The sequence below is a fragment of the Tenrec ecaudatus genome, chromosome 16 (genome assembly GCF_050624435.1).
Source record: "Tenrec ecaudatus isolate mTenEca1 chromosome 16, mTenEca1.hap1, whole genome shotgun sequence".
NCBI classification, from domain to species: domain Eukaryota; kingdom Metazoa; phylum Chordata; class Mammalia; order Afrosoricida; family Tenrecidae; genus Tenrec; species Tenrec ecaudatus.
In genome coordinates this window covers 53,049,842-53,068,240 of record NC_134545.1, presented here as the reverse complement: position 1 = coordinate 53,068,240, position 18,399 = coordinate 53,049,842, and the positions used below count along the sequence as shown (strand labels likewise).

At 38.3% G+C, this 18,399-nt stretch overlaps 1 protein-coding gene, 1 non-coding gene and 1 pseudogene across 5 annotated transcripts in view; 2 read left to right on the top strand and 1 right to left on the bottom strand.

Moving 5' to 3' along the window:
• RUFY2 (RUN and FYVE domain containing 2) overlaps positions 1–18,399 on the bottom strand; it is a 39,221-nt gene that overhangs the window by 13,142 nt on the left and 7,680 nt on the right. For 2 of the 4 annotated variants that reach the window (XM_075533380.1, XM_075533378.1), the window contains exons 4-13: positions 17,298–17,399; positions 16,160–16,283; positions 15,898–15,959; positions 15,165–15,230; positions 8,364–8,433; positions 7,297–7,398; positions 7,045–7,161; positions 4,641–4,808; positions 3,182–3,279; positions 646–765 (exon numbers count right to left, since the gene is read on the bottom strand). In XM_075533380.1, coding sequence (XP_075389495.1) covers positions 646–765; positions 3,182–3,279; positions 4,641–4,808; positions 7,045–7,161; positions 7,297–7,398; positions 8,364–8,433; positions 15,165–15,230; positions 15,898–15,959; positions 16,160–16,283; positions 17,298–17,399 — 1,029 coding nt within the window. Of the gene's footprint in view, positions 1–645; positions 809–3,181; positions 3,280–4,640; positions 4,809–7,044; positions 7,162–7,296; positions 7,399–8,363; positions 8,434–15,164; positions 15,231–15,897; positions 15,960–16,159; positions 16,284–17,297; positions 17,400–18,399 lie in introns of those variants that run through there. The other 2 variants (XM_075533379.1, XM_075533381.1) reach the window with 2 other exon arrangements.
• On the top strand, positions 8,753–8,885 carry LOC142430085 (small nucleolar RNA SNORA9). The gene has a single exon (XR_012780560.1). It is a non-coding gene; the product is annotated as a small nucleolar RNA SNORA9 (small nucleolar RNA).
• On the top strand, positions 12,827–13,367 carry LOC142429164 (pre-mRNA-splicing regulator WTAP pseudogene; annotated as a pseudogene).

Here is an 18,399-nt window from a genome sequence, read left to right as displayed (position 1 = left end):
TGACTGATCATTAAAAGACATAGATGGGCAGAATAGATAAAAACCATAAATGAAACTTTCATAGAAAAAGCATGTTTTTACCATTTAAGTTTCTTGAAGTAACAAAAGGTATATACTCTAGGTGTAATATACACTTTGAGTTAATGCTAAAGAGCAGCACAAGAACAAATCAAGAACAAATCTCACAAGAAGACACTGAAACCATGTGACTTGAGATCTGGGTTGTTAGAGGGAGACCTCGGCCCTTTTCATTTCCTGCCTGTGGAATAGGCTTCTGAGTCTGCTTTCTCTCTAACGGGGGACACATGAGACCTATCACGGTAGTCTGCCCAACGTATTGTGAAGAGGCACAAGGCCCAGTGCAGGGAAGGGCTCTAGAAACAATGGGAATAGAAATGTCAATTGTGAAGAGGCACAAGGCCCAATGCAAGGAAGGGCTCTAGAAACAATGGGAATAGAAATGTCAGTATTGTTATCATGATCCTTTCACATATGTCTATTAAGGAAAATCCCCACCATCCGGGTGGCGGTGGTAGGTAACTGGACACATCGGTGTTCTACCATTAGGCCTAAATAAAACGGCAGGGGACGATGAGTGGAACTTCTGGTGATACACGTATCTGTTTGCAAGAGTCAAATACTCACAGCTGCTTCTCCTTGTGGGAGATTTGTTTCTGCAGACTATCGGATTTACTCAGACATTCTTGCAGGTATTTTTCACCCTCGGCTTCAGCTGCCAGTTGCGCCTTCTCTGCTTGCTGGAATCTGGTGTAATTCAAATCAACTTTGGGTAAAACTGAGGCTAGAACTAGGGTGTAAAAGGGTGAAGAAGACAAAGAAAAGAAAAATGGGGAAATAGAAACATTTCTAAATGAAAACAAAGTTTGGGGGAAACTCACAAACTCAAACGTGAAAGAGCCACACAATGTCTAGAAATTGTTATGTGATTTTCAATACACATATAAATATGCCCAGAATACTAACTTCAAATTTGTTTATTTCTTGTTCATAATCAACAATGTAAAGCAATCCAGCTTTTACCACTTATGTAAAGCATAATAAGTCCAAGTCCAAAATATCATAGGTACATCACTGCCTTCTGACAAAACCATGAGCAGCATAGTATTTATGTCTACACTAGGTCACGAGGGCGCCCTGGGTGACAGCATGCGAGGCTGCGTGTGCTAGGAATCCAGTGTGCTCTCAGGCCAGGAACAAGACCTGACATGACCCCAGATAAAAGCCGGGCTCTGTCTAGCGGTTCGCGATGCAGTCGCTCAGTCACCCCCGTCTGCATACGCAGTTGGCTGCTGTGGAAGAGCCAAAGAGCTCAGTGCTAGCTGGCATCACTGCTAGGGCATTTTTCCCTCTCATCAGTGAAGTTTTAAAACTTGCTTAGAAGATGATTTTCATTTATTCTGTTTCGGTGTGTCAGTCATTGCTTCTCCCTGTCTCCTTCGGTCATCTAGAATTTCCTAGATGTAATTTCAGGATTGTTTGAAGAAGATATCTCCCAAGTGTTTAAGAGATATTAACTCCTTTGGAGGGAATCGTAAGCGACATTTCCGTTCAACTAACCAAAAACACCGCCTCTTCTTACTTAAACACCTGAGTCAGAATCAATCAACTCAGAGGCAGTGGGGCTTGTTTTGTTTGCGTTAAAGGCAGTCCTCCTACATCTCAGAGGTATAAATGCCACTTCCAAGGAAAGGAGAGTAACATTAGTGCTCTCTCGAAGCATAAGCCTATCATGTGAAGAGGGCAAGGGCTAGCGCTCCCCGACAGTTATAGAAAGTAAAGTATGAGTCAGCGTGAGGTAGGCCTTGAAGGTGTGCCATCACAGAGCAGAGCTAAAGGAGATAGAAAGCCAAGGATGTGAAAACAAAGGGGGACTGCCAATCCAGGCTGCAGGCAATCTGAACGCGCATTTTGAAAATTACTAAGGAAGTCATTAGGCAGGTGAGCCAATGGGGAAAAAAGTATCCGCATCAACACATTGTGAAACCAAAGGTTAACTTTCTTTAAATAATGTTAAATTTTTTCATCTGAAAGTAGCTAAAAAGATACAACTGCATTTGAAAATCTTGACCTCCAAAGGGTGGAGACTGAAACCAGCCCTTGCGCACCAGGTTTGAGGAGTGTAGTTTGGCGACCCCACGGGCACCCACTCTGCTTGATGGCAGTGTTGTACCACAGCAGCTGGACGAGGTGTGCCCACCGCTCCTAACACCCTTTTAGAACACTTAACAGCATAAATTCCTTCCTAGCTAATGTATTATAAAGTTGTTGCTTCTCTCTGGTCTATTTAAATACAAGTAGTTTTCAGAAAGATATATCTTTGACCAGCTTGTACTGGTCTGCAGTGTCGCTGCTGGCACATTTCACCAATGACATTGCAATTGTCCTAGTTTGAGTTAACAAATCGTTGTCACTTCATAATGGAATGGACAGAAATCAAAGACAGAAAAAAGGTAATAAAGATGTCCAAAATGTAAAAATGGGGATAAAAAAAAACAAAAAAAAAGAAAAAAGAAGAAAGAGGATGTCAATAAAAGAATATTCATGTCAATAAAGCATTAATAATTATGTTTCTTATAAGTAGATTCAAAGAAAGCAATGGTAAGACATATGTTGACACCAACATGACAGGGCAATGGATATACATTACATTTTCCAACAATTAAAGTGAAAATGTCAATATAAAACAATTCAATTCAAACAAAATTATTTCTTGAGCTAGGTTGAAGGTCCTATCAAAGAAATAAAACTAAGGCAGAATGCTTGGTTCCAGATAAAGAGATGGTGAAAGGTGGGCATGACAATCAATATGCATGGAAACCAATCAGGGATAATCCCACCACTGGTTATCCTTGTTCTTTCATTTTTTCCCAAGTTCTTGTTCAAGTATTTGTTTCACGGAATAGATTAAACCACATGAAATTGCCAGGATTAGCCATTTTTTCTAAATCTACAAAACTCAAAATTAATCAGCCTGACATGAAGCAACTTGATTCCATGCAACAATTAAGACAAGAAGGGCAAAATACTGCTGGACTAAAGCAGAGAAACTGCCTGACTCTAAAGTTTCCTGCGTATGGTTCTTTTGGCAGGGGTCAGAGATAAATAACAAAAAAGCAGGGGAAGAAATGGAGAAAAGAAGCTAAGATTGGAAGGGCTGTACCTTTGTTCCAGCTGCCTCATAGCTACAGTAATTTTATTGGTTTTTTCTTCTAATTGTGCAATTATTTCATTTTTCTCTTTCAAGCCATCTTCAGAACCCTATTTTATAAACACATAAAAGCTATATGAGTTTTGATTCTTACACCTGAATATAAATTTCTCATGAACATTTTGTTATGGGCTGCTTATTTAAAACAGCAGTTAATTTGTGCATTAAATGTAATAAAGAAAAAGCCTTCAATATGTTTGGAAGACAACATATTAAACTCTTAAAATGTGCCTCTTTTCACACGAATTAAATTATAAAGAGCTTTTGGCAACAAGTCTACTTAATAGCAATTTCACTTTATTAGAAAATTCCCAATTACTGTTAGCATTTCAATAAAGATGAAATATTTCTGTCTTGAGAAATATTTAATTTTTATTGAAATGCTAGCATAGTAATTGTTGGGAATTTTAAAATGATGACTAATAGTATAATAGGACCCCCGGTAGAGAGTGCTATTGGATAAGCCTTGGGCTATTAATCGCAAGATCAGTGGTTCAAATCCTGCAGCCACTCCACGGGAAAAGCTACCTGCTTCCTTAAAGATTTACAGAGTTGGACACCTTAGATCAGTGGTTCTCAACCTGGGGGCCGTGACCCCTTTGGGGGGGGGGGTTAAGCAGCCTTTTACAGGGGCTGCCTGATTCAGAACAGTAGCAAAATTACAGTTATGAAGTAGCAACGAAAATAATTTTATGGTAGGGGGGTCACAACATGAGGAACTGTATTAAATGGTCGCAGCATTAGGAAAGTTGAAAACCACTGCCCTGGACAGAGTCTCTATGAGTTCGAATGCACTCAATGGCAGTGGGTTTTGTTTTTGGTTTTTATATGGTATAAAGTAATTCCCAAATAAACATACTGCATGTTCAGATTGAGTTTTTCAAAACAATTTTACTTCATATTGCCAACTTTTCAGCATTAAGAAACAAATTCAGCTAGGTAAATATTTTGTTGTTTGGTCATTTTTACATTACACTTCTATGCTCCCATTTAAAAGCCACTATTTTTAAAAAATCATTTTATTGGGGGCTCTTACAGCTCTTATAACATTCCATACATCAATTGTATCAAGCACACTTATACACGTGTTGCCATCATCCTTTTCAAAACATTTTCTTTCTACTTGAGGCCTTGGTATCGGCTCCTCCTTTTTCCTTCCTTCTGCCTTCCACCAGCTCATCCCACCTTTGCGAACCCTTGATAAATTATAAATTATTACTGTTTTCATATCTTACACCATCTGCTGTCTCCCTTCACCCATGTTTCTATTATTCGTCCCCCTCACGGGTGTTAGACACTAATTTTTATAACCAGCCTAGCACAGTTAAAATGGGCTTATCTCTTTAAAACCAAACTATTCCTATTAAAATGTCAATTTATTTCATTCCAAGTATTCAAGACTGTTCCTCACCTGTAACTTTTGATACATCTCTATGTTAATTGCTTTAACTTCTTCTAGTTGTTGTCGCAGGCCTATTAGAGTATCTTGTTTCTCGTGGATGTCTTTCTCCAGCAACTTCATGGCAAGTTCAATTTCTTTTTTCATACTAACTTGTACTGCTAGCTCATTCTCCACATCCTGCAATATGAAAAGGTCCCCATTTCATAGGATATCAAAAGGGCAGTTAATGAAATCAAGAAAGATTTTTTCCCATTCAATATCCAGATGACTTATTTTATTTTATGTGTCACTAAAGTGAAAAACCAGGCCCTGGAACATCATTAAATTGAAAACATTTTATTTTTTGGGGGTAACTATTTTCAAATGTGTTTTTGCTCGAAGGAGAGCATTTTCTCTATTCTGTTCATTATCATTAACCTGATATAAGGTACTGAGTCAGTTTCCACTCATAGTGTCCCTATTGACAAGAAAACAAAAATTCTGCCTGGTCTAGTGTCATCGTCACCATTACTGCTGTGCGTGAGACCACTGTTGAGCCACTGTGTCCCTCCATCTCTCTGAGGCTCTCACTTTTTCTCACCCTCCCTCTGCCTGCTCCATGGACTGCGTCCTGAGGATATGGCCACGGGGCCTGAAACACGTCTCACACCATTCTTGCATTCTGACTACACCTTTTTTAAAAAGATCATTTTACTGGGGGCTCTTACAGCACTTATAACAACCCATACCTCAATTGTATCAAGCATGTTTGTACATGTTGCCATCATTATTTCCTAAACATTTACATTCTAGTTCAGCCCTTGGTATCAGCTCCTCTTTTTACCCTCTCTGCCCCATCCTACCCTTGTGACCCCTTGATAAATTATTATTAATTTCATATCTTACACCGACCACTGTCTCCCTTCCCCTACAGTTTCTTTCCCCCTCCACTCCCCATCTTCCCCCTGCCCTCCAGGTATTGCTACTCCCATTTCTCTTCCTGAGGCTTTTATCTGACCTGGATTCCGTGGGTCCTGAGCTTTTTTTTTTTTTTTTTAAATACTTTCATTGGCTGACTGTACCTTTTCCAAGATAGTTTTGGTTGTTCTTCTGGGCGTCGTCTCTGCCTATATCGTAACCCACAGGCATCAGTGCTCCTTCCGACTTCCTTATCACTTCCAATTCTCCCATGCATATGAAGCAACCAAAAATACTCTGACTCTGGTCAAGTACACCTTAGTCCTCAAAATGACTTCATTTTTCATCATTTTAAAGAGGTTTTGTGCCGCTAATGTGCCCAATGCAATAAATATATCATTTGATTTCTTGACTGCAATTCTTATGGGCATTACTTGTAGAGCCAAGAAAAATGAAGTATTTGACTTCAACTATTTCTTGCATTTATCATAATACTTCTTATTATCCCATTTGTGAAGCTTTTTGCTTCCTTCATGCTGAGGTAGAATCATAGAGAAGACTTTGGTTTTTCATTTTCTTTCTTTTTTTTAACATTTTATTAGGGGCTCATACAACTCTTATCACAATCCATACATATACATACATCAATTGTGTAAAGCACATCTGTACATTCTTTGCCCTCATCATTTTCAAAGCATTTGCTCTCCACTTAAGCCTTTTGCATCAGGTCCTCTTTTTTTTTCCCCCTATCTTCCCGCTCCCCCAGGTTTTTCATTTTCATCAGCAAGTTCACTAAGTCCTCTTTCGTTTCAGCATGTAAGGCTATGTCAGCTGCCTACTGTTCTTAACCAGTCTTTGCCAGATCCCGGTGCCATGGTTTTCCCATATAGTCCAGCTTATCAGATTATTTGCTCAGAATTCAGACTGAATAAATATGCTAAAAGTACAGAAACCTGAAGCATACACCTTTCCTTATTTTAAATCATTATTCTACATAATTTTAATCATTATTGTACTGGGTCAATAATTTAAATATTTTTATATCAAATAAATTCAGTATTAATTTTCCTGAAACAAAGGAATTAAGCAGTCTGCTTAAGTAAAGGTCAAAAAATCCCATTTTACAGTTTTATTTTCTTGAAGTCTTATAAAAAGCATTAATAAATTGCCTAACATAAAGAAAAAGAGCAAGAGGGAAGGAAGAACTGACAATATATTATTCTGTAAATATTTTACATCACAGTTAGAAAGGTTAATGTTTAAAATAATTTTATTAATATTAAAATATGCTAGTTACACAATTTTTAATCCTGGTCACAACTGATAACTTCATGATCACAGTTTGTAACCCATAGCTTAAAAACAAAGGTAATAGGAATTTCAAGAATTTGAGACGATTAAGGAGTGGACTTGCTAGCTCACACCAAAGAAGGTAAGGCTGAAAAAGATTTTTAATGGAACTTCTTTGATATATTACCGGCAGAATTTTGCTAATATAAAACTTAATGCAACTCACTTGTCTTAACTGAGATTCATCTCGAAGCTGTCTTCTGGCTTCAGTGTACATTTCATCCAGTCCCTGGCGAGAATGCTTGTATGTTTCAAGTTCTGTTTCCACATCTACTTTGGTAACCTTGGCAGAAAAGATCAAAGCTTTTACTCCATAATCACCACCACATATGTGGTACACCACCACATATCTAGCCTATGCAACATCTCTGAAGGAAGCAATTTCTGACATAAGACACTAAAAGCAGTTTATACTTACCTCTAAATGCTGCTGTGTTTTCATTAAAATCAATTTATTTTCACTTCGTAATTGATGGTTTTCTTCTTGAAGCTTAATAATATTATTCTTGGCTATCGCTAACTAAAAATTACAAAACAACGACAAGAAAAAAGAACTTAAAAACATTTTGTTACTTGTTTTGCAAGCTATGCTCATGGCTACAGAAAATAGGAAATAAAAATTCTCAACCTAGTAAAATTGCCTCTCATAGCTACGGGTACTTTTGTAAGAAAAATATGCTCATTATCCTCAGATATCAAGTAAAGAAATCATACTCTTATCTCCATTATCTCCTTTCGCAGTCTAAATGTTTTCTGCTATGTGATTTACAATCTGTATCTGCATAAGGATATAAAGAATGACATGGTAAAAAGACTTTAAACACATTTTCAAATGTAGAACTATATAAAGGACAGGGAGCTATATTATCATTGAAAATCTAATGTGGAAGCTCATAATAAGCTCACAATCTCACTGCTACCAAGTCAATGTCAACTCTCACTGACGCGTAGGCCGGGAGGAACTGCCCCTATAGGTTTCCGAGACTGTCACTGTTTACGGGCGGAGAAAGCCTCAGCTTTTAAAACTTATCTAAAAAGCAACTTTGCAAACAGTTATTTAAAAGAAAGCTAGCACAAATGTGTGGCTCTTCTTCAAATGGGCAGTGTCCAGGCCATCAAAACCATGTTCACAAAGCAAGAAAAATCCAAGGCACAGGGCAGGAGTTGTATACTTCGGCGGGTAGTAAAAAAGTGGGCAGGATCAGGTGCTGCTGCTCATCAAAGTAGTCTAGCTAGTAGAACAGGGGGAATAGGGTCTCACAGAGGCCTAACACTGTGAATTTGCTTAAAAACGGTGGCTTCTATAGAACTTAGACTGATTGATTACAATTATATTACAGGTATTCCATCATGGTGATATATACACACGTGAGTCTGTGTGTGTGGATACATGCGTGTGCATGCGTGTATGCGACATATTTAACATGAAAAGGATCACAAACATTAGGCCCATGAAGAAAATCATCCACAACTAGGTGACCATACCTCTTCGATCAGCTTAGTATTTGACTTTTCTAATGAATCAACTCTTGAATGGAGGCTGCTGACTGTGCTGCTGAAATTATGATAAAGAAAAATTCATTCAAAATCACACAAATTCACAAAGGTTAAAAAAGTTATTCTGGATTCAATATGCTATCATATATCAACTACATGACTGTACCCTGAAAAATATAAACTGCACGGGGGGATGGGGAACTAACTGATCGCATTGATGTAATATAACCTCAGTCGATGGGATCAAACAGACTTGTATGTGACTGGATAGACAGGATGGTTTAAGATATGGCAAAACAAGAATAAGGGTTTCCGAGGAGGGGGAGGGGGCAAGGGGAGCTGATATCAAGGAGTTCAAGAAGGAAGACACTGTCTTGCTGCAAGTCTCCAGCGTGTGTGGGTCTGGAGTGACCATGGGCATTCCTACAGAGCTTGAAGAACGGTGTTAAACAGTTTGAGGCCTTGCTCTGTACCGTCTCCAGAGCGAGGTTATAGAAATTTCAGACAAACGAAGGGAAGAAAGAAAATGTTTTGAAACCGTGGTAGCAATTGTACAACACTACTTGATATGACTGAAGGGTGAAATGTTATCTGTGAGAGCTCCCAAGAAAATGTTTGAAAAAATAGAAAACTGTCGATTGGTTGAATAAATTCAACAGACTATAGCAAAAGCATAAATATTTCTACCAAAACTCATCTGGTGCTGCTCACCATTTCTTACTGTCTTCTTAGGATCCTTCTTACATTCAACTTATTTGGGGGACTGAAATTTCTATGCAAAGATTATATTACTTAAAATTATTTTTATTAAAGAGTAAACTTTAAATCCTCACTTCATAATTGAGAAGCCTACCAACGTATATAAAGCGTAGTCCTTAATCAAAGCTTTGTTCAGATTTATCTTTCTACTTTCATAACAGTTTGAAGGCCTCCAAAGACAGATGGGGTGGGATGTGAATCTGAGATGCTCAGGCGGTCTGTAGCTAATGAACAGCTAGCTTTCAGGGACAGCGTTAAAAGTCAAATGACACTGGATAGACACGTTTGGGTTTTGAATTTTTGTTTCAAAAGATCAAGATGGAGATTGATGTGTATTTAATTGAGTCTACTTGCTATTGCCATCTCAAGTTGGTTGTTGTCTTTTTATATAAGGTGACCAGACGTCCCGATTTTTAACAATTTTTCCCGCAGCCTGCGGTGTTTTAAAAAAGTCCCGATTTTTGGAAAGAATGCATGACAAGCTAGGGTATACGGTTTTCAGCGCCATGTGGCTATTTCACCAGGATATAAGTTTTGTCAATGGTGTCCCACTGGTGTCCCACTTTACCAATGTTAAAATCTAGTCACCTTACTTTTTATTTTTTTTAAAACATTTTATTAGGGGCTCATACAACTCTTATCACAATCCATACATATACATACATCAATTGTATAAAGCACATCTGTACATTCTTTTCCCTAATCATTTTCTTTTTTTTTCTCCTCTTTTCTTTTTTTATATTTTATTAGGGGCTCATACAACTCTTATCACAATCCATACATATACTTACATCAATTGTATAAAGCACATCCGCACATTCCCTGCCCCAATCATTCTCAAAGCATTTGCTCTCCAGTCACCTTACTTTTTAATAACTTATACTATAGTATGTACATTATAGGAAATCAAGTTACAAAACATATATATACAAGAGTAAGGTCAAAGGTACTGCTACAAAATCATATAACCCTTTCTTCAACAAAAATATCAACATGTGAAGCTATTATTTCTAACACCAGTATTCCCATCTCGCTAAGCCTTCCGTGGAGAATTCTGGGCTCTTTGATTTACACCATGTCACAATAGCAAATTTGAGAATCCTTGAGGACTCAAATCATGTTCCTTGGAAGAGCTCTTTGAGTTTGGGAAACAAAAGGAAGTCTAAAGGGTCAGATGGGAGCTGTGGGGTAGAGGGAATAAGGTTTTGGAGTGACATTTCTGCCACCTTGAAGCAGGCGCAGTGCACTGTGTTGCGACGGAAAACAACCCTTCAGCACAACTCCCCGGCCTTTTCCTCCACAGTACATACAGCTCTCAATCTTCTTAAAGCTTCACAAGCCCCTAAGATCAATCAGTATCCCTTGATTAAATCTATCAAGATTATTCCCCAAGGGGTCCCCAAAATCAGTCACTAACCTTCTGAGAGGCCTTCTCCAGCATTTCGCAGACCTAACAGAACCCCCACACTCTGAAGCGTCTGTTTTAATTGATGTATAATTCACATACCATACATAGTAACACCAACTGTGCAATTATCATCTCGTTCAATTTCAATACACTTTCTTCCTCCTGATGCCATTATTAGCTCCTCACTTTCCGCCAAAAGCCCCTGCCGTAACCCTGTCCTTCTCAGGTGCCATCGACTTTGCTCCAAGCCAGGGACCCTATGCCCAGCAGAAACCCTGCCTGATTCTGCACCGTCCGTGTTATTCCATGTTTGAGCCCATTGACGCAGCCGGCGTCAACCCACCGCAGCGAGGAGCTTCCTCTTCTTCGCTGCCCCTCTGCTTGCCCAGCATGATGTCCTTCTCCAGAGGATTGGTCTCTCCTGACAATGTGTACAAAGTATGTAAGAGGAAGTCTGATCATCCATGCCTCTAGGGAGCATGCTGTACTTTTTAAAAAGGCAGATCAGTTAGTTCTTTCAGCAGTCCATGGTACGTTCAATATTCTTCTCCAGCACTGATTCTTCTTCAGATGTCCAACTTTCACGTGCACGAAAGAATGGAAAATACCATGGCTTGGGTCAAGTTCACCTGAATTCTCAAAGTAACATCCTCACTTTTCAATACTCTACTGAGGTCTTGGTCAGCAAATTGACCTAATGCAACACATCTTTTCATTTCTTGACTGTTGCTTCCATGAGCATGGACTACTGTGGATCCAAGCAAGACAAAACACTTGACAACTTCAACCTTTCCTCCATTTACCATGATGTTACCTATTGCTCCAGTGGTAAGGATTTGGGTCTTCTTTATGCTCAGTTGTCATCCATACTGAAGGCTGCAATTCTCGATCCTCATCAGCAACTGCTTCAAGTCCTCCTCACTTTCAGCAAGCAAGGTTGTATCATTTACACATCTCAGGCTATTGATAAGCCTTAAGTCTGTGTTCCGTTCGCACAACTGCCTCTTAATCTGAGCGCAAGTTTCACATGAGCACTTAAGTAAGACACTACTAATCCAATTACCGTCTCTATAGGTTTACCTATCCTGGGTTTCATATAAGGGAAAACATGGCCACCTACCCTTACAACAAAACAAAACAAAAAAAAAAACCCAACAACAAAATACAGAAAAGCCTCCATCTCAAGGACAGCAAAAAATTATACAACTAGATCAAATTTAAAATGAGTCAATAGGGAAAACATAAAAAGGTGTTACCCTAACCACATGTACATTAATTCATTTTCCAATGCACTCTGCCTGAGGGAAATGCTGCTCACATCCCTGGTCAATGGGCAGAGGGGATTCTCCAGAGACTTAATGTAAGTGGGTACTTTGCACATGGGTTTGGGGCTTTCACTGTTATCCATAACCTTCTACAAACTGGGTGCTCAGAACTTAAGCTTAATACAGTCCCCTCGTCCAGTTTGGGATTTTATATTTACAATTCTTGGATCACATTTGCTGTTGTGAGAAGCCACTGTTTTGATTGGATTTTATTTAAACGTACCTTAATTTGACTACTATGTATGTATTACTGATAGAACTTGTCTATAGCTATCCACTGATTGCAAAGATACATTTAAAGACACTTGCTTGGAATAAGCCTATACATTGAGGAACCTAGTAGCATTTTTTTCAACTTCTACTCATAATTTCTATATCTTTCAATAAAGTTAAATGGTTTAGAATGAAGTAAAAATGAGAACCCGGATGCAAGTTCTTTTTTTCTCTACAACTGCACAAAGAAAGCAAAAGCTGAAGTATATTACCTTTTTAAATAAGAAAGGTTTATTCTGACTATATAACTAATACATGTTCATTGAATAAAACTCAGAAAAATATGAAGAACACAATAAAAAGTATCTATAATCCCATCCTCCAGGGAGTCAGTTTTACTTATTAGGATTAATTATTGAGAATGGCCCATCTTTAACTAGATAGCGATCACGCCCACTATAACTGTAGCGGCCAGGCCCGATGAGACTACTAAGTACTTGAAATACAGCTTCTCCAAAGTGAAATGTGACAGAAGTATAAAATACACTTCCCCCCAAAAGAAATAAAATACCTATTAGACTCTGCAGACTTACTACGAAGAAAAGGAGTGTACAATATCTCATTAATAATCTTTACTAATTAAAAAAATAATAATCTTTACTAATTTTTTTTGTGGCAGCGAGACCCGCAAATAAAGGGGCGCGCGGGCTGTGGCGGCGAGCACGGCCTTGGCTTTGTGACTGGTTAGCAGGCTGTCTGTGGAGCTTCAAGATGACCAATGAAGAACCTCTTCCCAAAAAGGTTCGACTGAGTGAAACAGATTTCAAGGTTATGGCACGGATGAATTGATTCTAAGACAGATGGAAGCAGTATGAAGCATACGTGCAAGCTTTGGAGGGCAAGTACACAGATCTGAACCCTAACGATGTCACTGGCTTAAGGGAATCTAAAGAAAAACTGAAGCAGCAACAGCAAGAGTCTGCCCGAAGGGAGAACATCCTTGTAATGAGACTAGCAACCAAGCAACAAGAGATGCAAGAGTGTACTACCCAAATCCAGTACCTCAAGCAAGCTCAGCAGCCTAGCGTTGCCCAACTGAGATCAACCATGGTGGACCCAGCAATCAACTTGTTTTCCCTAAAAATGAAAGGTGAACTGGAACAGACTAAAGACAAACTGGAACAAGCCCAAAATGAACTGAGTGCCTGGAAGTTTACGCCTGACAGAGGCCTGATGTCATCGGACTATTCTGAAGAAGTGGCTGCCTCCGAAAAATTGCCCTTCTAGGAATTTTAGACACTTGAGAGAAATGTTTCTGTTTGAAAAAAACAGAGGGAGAAGCAGAAGTCTTAAGTCTGTGGCACACGGTGTCTGGTGTCTTCAGTTTGGAGGAATGAAAACCTAGATTTTCAATCATGAATTGATCATTTAAAATTCCAGTAAAATAGAAAAATGGAATAGGCATCACTCTTAACCTTGAGCAGTGACCTTGAGACACTATATATTAGTTTTGCCAATAAGACTGTGGACTTTATGATTTGTTGTTGGGCTTCTGGTCAGAACTGCAATGAGGTCATTTGCCTTGAAAGGGTTTATTTGCTAAGAACCATCTTTCAACTGTCGAGAGAGTCAACTGATAGATGTCAGTGCAAGTAGTCCTACATGAACCATTTTGCCAGGGGCTCTCTGACTCGATCAAGCCTTAAGTCCGTGCTTTTCATCAATGGTGTGTTCTCTGGATGATCTCTAATGCTGTAGACAATCTTCCCAAGGACTGTACAAACATGGAGGTGTGGCTGTCAAACTCAGGTTCAAACTGTTCAAAGCATTATAAACATTCATTTCATAACTAGATTGTATAAGGATATTGGCTGTGATGAGACGTCGACGACACCCCCCCCCCCAATAATGAAATCGATTGGCTCCCTCTTCCATTTAACTCCCTCTTCCATTTAACAGGCCCCTGTTGAAAGTGCATTGTGGTGGTGGTAGTGGGGGATGTGTTCCTTCATTGTATTGGGGCATTTTGTATTGCACTCATGATATTAAATGTGCCTTGAAATAAATAATAAAAATAATCTTTACTAATGATTAAACTGTAATATTTAGATATACTGGGTTAAATGACATATATCATTCAAATTAATTTCACTTATTTCTCTTTACCTAAAATTCTCACATTAAAATAATGTGGCTGCTAGAAAACCTTAAATTACTTGTATAGTTTGAATTACAGTTCTTTTTGACAGAACTACACCATACAATCTGACACACTGCTCTGATTCAGCTCAGCCAACAGTGACCATGCAATGGCTTCAATGATCACGTGAGATCATCAAGAGGAGAAAACTTCTACTATGAAAGACAACAGTCAGATTTCTAAATGAGGTCCTTTAAAAAAGGAAAAGGAACTTTTCAATCATCCACATGCTGCATGTTTCTCCATCTAGTGCTTTCCTGTCAAGGACAAAGTTTAAAATTCTATTTAAAAATCGGACTCACTATCTTCAGAAAAAGTTATTTCCAAAAATTTCTAACTTCTTAGTCTCTGTTCTTTTACTATCCCTTCACCTATTTTCAAAAGCTCATATAAAAAAGGGAATCCAGGACAGATAAACCCCTCAGGACCAATCATGCGAGTGGCAATACCAGGAGGGAAGAGGAAAGTGGGGTAGAAAGGAGGAACCGATCACAGATCACAAGGATCTACATATAATCCCCTCCCTGGGGGATGGACAACAGAAAAGTGGAAGAAGGGAGACATCGGACAGTCTCAGACATGAAAAAATAATAATAATTTACAAATTATCAAAGGTTCATAAGGGAAGCCGGCGGAGAGGGAGGAGATAATATAAGGAGCTGATACCAAGGGCTCAAGTAGAAAGCAAATGTTTTGAGAATGATGATGGCAACAATGTACAAATGTGCTTGGCACAACCGGTGTATGTATGGATTGTGATAAGAGTTGTACGAGCCCCCAATAAAATGATTTAAAAAAAAGAAGAAGGTGGATTACGCTGGCCTGAAGAAAGAAAATCAACTCAGGCAATATTCACCAATTTGCTGAATGTCTATAATACTTACTTCAGTTGTCGATTTAACTCTTCAACGTAATTTTTCTGGTCTAATATGGCAGCAATTTGAACATTCCTAGAAAGAAAATAAAGTAGTGTTGTGCCAGTTTGACAAGGTTTGAAACATTTACCTACCAAAAAAGTCTGAGTCCTCTAAAAATCTGCAATGATATAATAGTATCTTGCCCTAAAAAGTTCAAAAATCTTTATAACAGTTCAGCAGTAAACTAGTTGCTAAATGACTATAATAGTTGTGAAAAAATTAACTTCCTAATACTAGTTTTAACATTATTAGCATATTTTAAATTTGAAAGCAATTATAACTTGAAATAAGCCATCATCTGTAAGCTTGAGAATAATAAATTTCAAAATAATAATAAGTTTCCAGCACTTTTATCACAAAGTACATTTAACTATTAAATGGAATCTCAGGAAAACAGGTAAGGTATGCCTGAAAGTCTTACAAAAACTCTATTGCAAATAGGTGGGCTTCGTACTAATTTGTAAAACAATAATAAATAGTATTTTAAGTATACATAAAATGGTGTGGCTTTTGTAAGACACCACTGAGTCCGTTCCAATAGCAGAAGGGAGGCGGCCTGGACTGCGCCATCCTCACGGGCGGCGCTGATGGCTCCTGTCGCAGCCACTGCTCAACCCGTCTCCATGTCCGTCTCCCTCTTCTTCACTGACCGTCTACGTCAAATCATACACCCTGTTAAATAAATGCAAGGAAACCATACCTTTCTTTATTTCCAATATCTTCTTCATTCTTTAGATACATGGAAAAATCGATCACTCCAACCTGAAGTAAACAAAATTCCTTTTATTTGAAGCAGAGAAAATAGTACTTTATCAGAAGTACCTTTTACATGCACTGAAATGCAAGTTTAAGTTTTCTTCATGGTTTCCTGGTACGCTTTACAACTCGAGAGGGATATTCGGGTCCAAGAGGAACAAGAGAAACGGAACACACTGCAGTTGGTATTAGCCATTTTCACTTACTTGTGAGTCTAAATCCTCTCCCTTGACACACAGATTAGCATCGATCACATTCAGGCCAACCAGCAATCCAACGATTACTGCTCCTTCTTCTTCCATCATCAGTGCATGATATTCATAGAATTCACTGGTAAAATAAACAATAAAAAATTAATTTAAAATAATTTAAAATCAGCCCATTACTATAGATGCCCACTTCATCATCTTTCAAAGAAGTGCTTACAATTTTCAATTTTAGGATTGTTTTATACTGTTAAAAAGAAGAACTAAACAGGAAAAAAAGTAAAAGGAAATAAGAGGAGAGAGAAGAAGCAAAGAAAAAGGCTTGAAAGGTTTTTGGCTTTCAGAACAGTGGTTGGTCCAATGTGACCAGGGTTTTTATTAGAACTGCATTTTCTAGCATAGATAAGACCACTGGAAAAAGGAAACATTGAAACATTTCAAAACCCAATACATTTGGTATGTGTACTGCAAATATTCTTAGCAGATACCCATCAAAGATTTGTTTATATTCTAAAAAATGTTCAAACAAGGGCCATGTAAAAGAAATAGGGGAGTCTAAAAAGACCTCATTCACATTAAAAAAAAAAAAGTTTTCACTGTCTCATGCCCTCATTTTATACTCTTTAAAGCTGTATTACTTACATGCTCTAGCTCATTATTCAGTCGTAATGATGAACAAAATATTTGCAATATAGTTGACTTATATAAAAGCACTTCACTTTACAATATCAGTATTAACAATTAATAGGTATACCTTTCCTTACACGTTTTTATTAAAATGATATAATGCATATTATTGAATCATTTTAATTAATCCATTTTAATTAATCTTCAGCATATCACTGGAACATTGGGGAGGTTTCAAATATGGTTATTCTCCTTTAAAAGTAGAAAAACAAGTCACAAGCTCAGCCCAGAACAAAATAGTAGTCTCCAGAACTCCGAGAGCCACTCTCAGGGAACAATGATGAATGACTGGTCCTGAAATGCTGTCGCCAATATTTGCCCTTCAGTTTCAACCCATGGCTTAAAGGGAACTCACAAACAACCACTACACTACTTTTGAGAGTCAAACTCTAAACACAAAAGGTTACGCATGAAATAAACATCAAAATGAAGATGGTTTAATGGTACTAACCTCAAGAGATCCCTCTGAATAATTAAGCAACGAAGGTAATCTGCCATTTTTTTTTGCATGAGGGCCAATCGAAGCCACGCTCGGGCACGACCCAGAGGAGTCCTAGAAATAAGAATCAATAGGCTGAAAAGCTGTCCCAGCCCCAAGGATGGCAGAATGCACGCTCCATTTCTGCTACACATTAGTAGGAGAAAAGGCAATTCAGATTAGTATTGCTTTTATTTTTATGGTTTTCAGTCAATTCCTGTAGGATGTAAACAAATCCCTTGGACCCATTTAACTATCACATATATATACATATATATATGTATATATATGCTTCATTGTATACCTGGGTACAAATTTTTTGCCTTAAAAATTACTATCCTATCCAGTATTTCAGGATAGGTTACACCCTCTAAAATGAATATGCAGATACATCAATAAGATTATTTTTCAGGAAGAGATTATAAGGATCTACATATAACCCCCTCTGGGGGATGGACAACAGAAAAGTGGGTGAAGGGAGACGTCGACAGTGTAAGATATGACAAAATAATAATTTATAAATTATCAAGGGCTCATGAGGGAGGGGGGAGCCAGGAAGGAAGGGGGGAAAATAAGGACCTGATGCCAGGGGCTTAAGTGGAGAGCAAATGTTTTGAGAATGATGAGGCAGTGAATGTAAGAATATGCTTGACACAATTGATGTATGGATTGTGATGAGTTGCATGAGCCCCCAATAAAATGATTTTTTTAAAAGATTATGTTTTCAAAGACTAAGTGGCATTATATCTTAATTTTTTAATCTTAAAAAAAAAACCTAAGAAGGTGGTGTTGAGGTGCCTTCAAGTCGGCCCAAATCTCAGGTCCAACTCTATTTGCAGCAGAACGAAGCACGGTTCCCTCCTGCGCTCTTCTCACAGTGGTTCTGTTGTGGTCACAGCGTCATCAGTTGGCCTTATTTAAGGCATTCCTCGCTGTACTTCTTCCAAGACAGACCCGTTTGTTCTTTAAATATTCTTCACCAGCACCATAATTCAAAAACATTAATTCTGCAGTCTTCCGTATTTGACATCCAACGTCCATACATGAGGCAACTCGAAATCCCATGGCCCGGGTC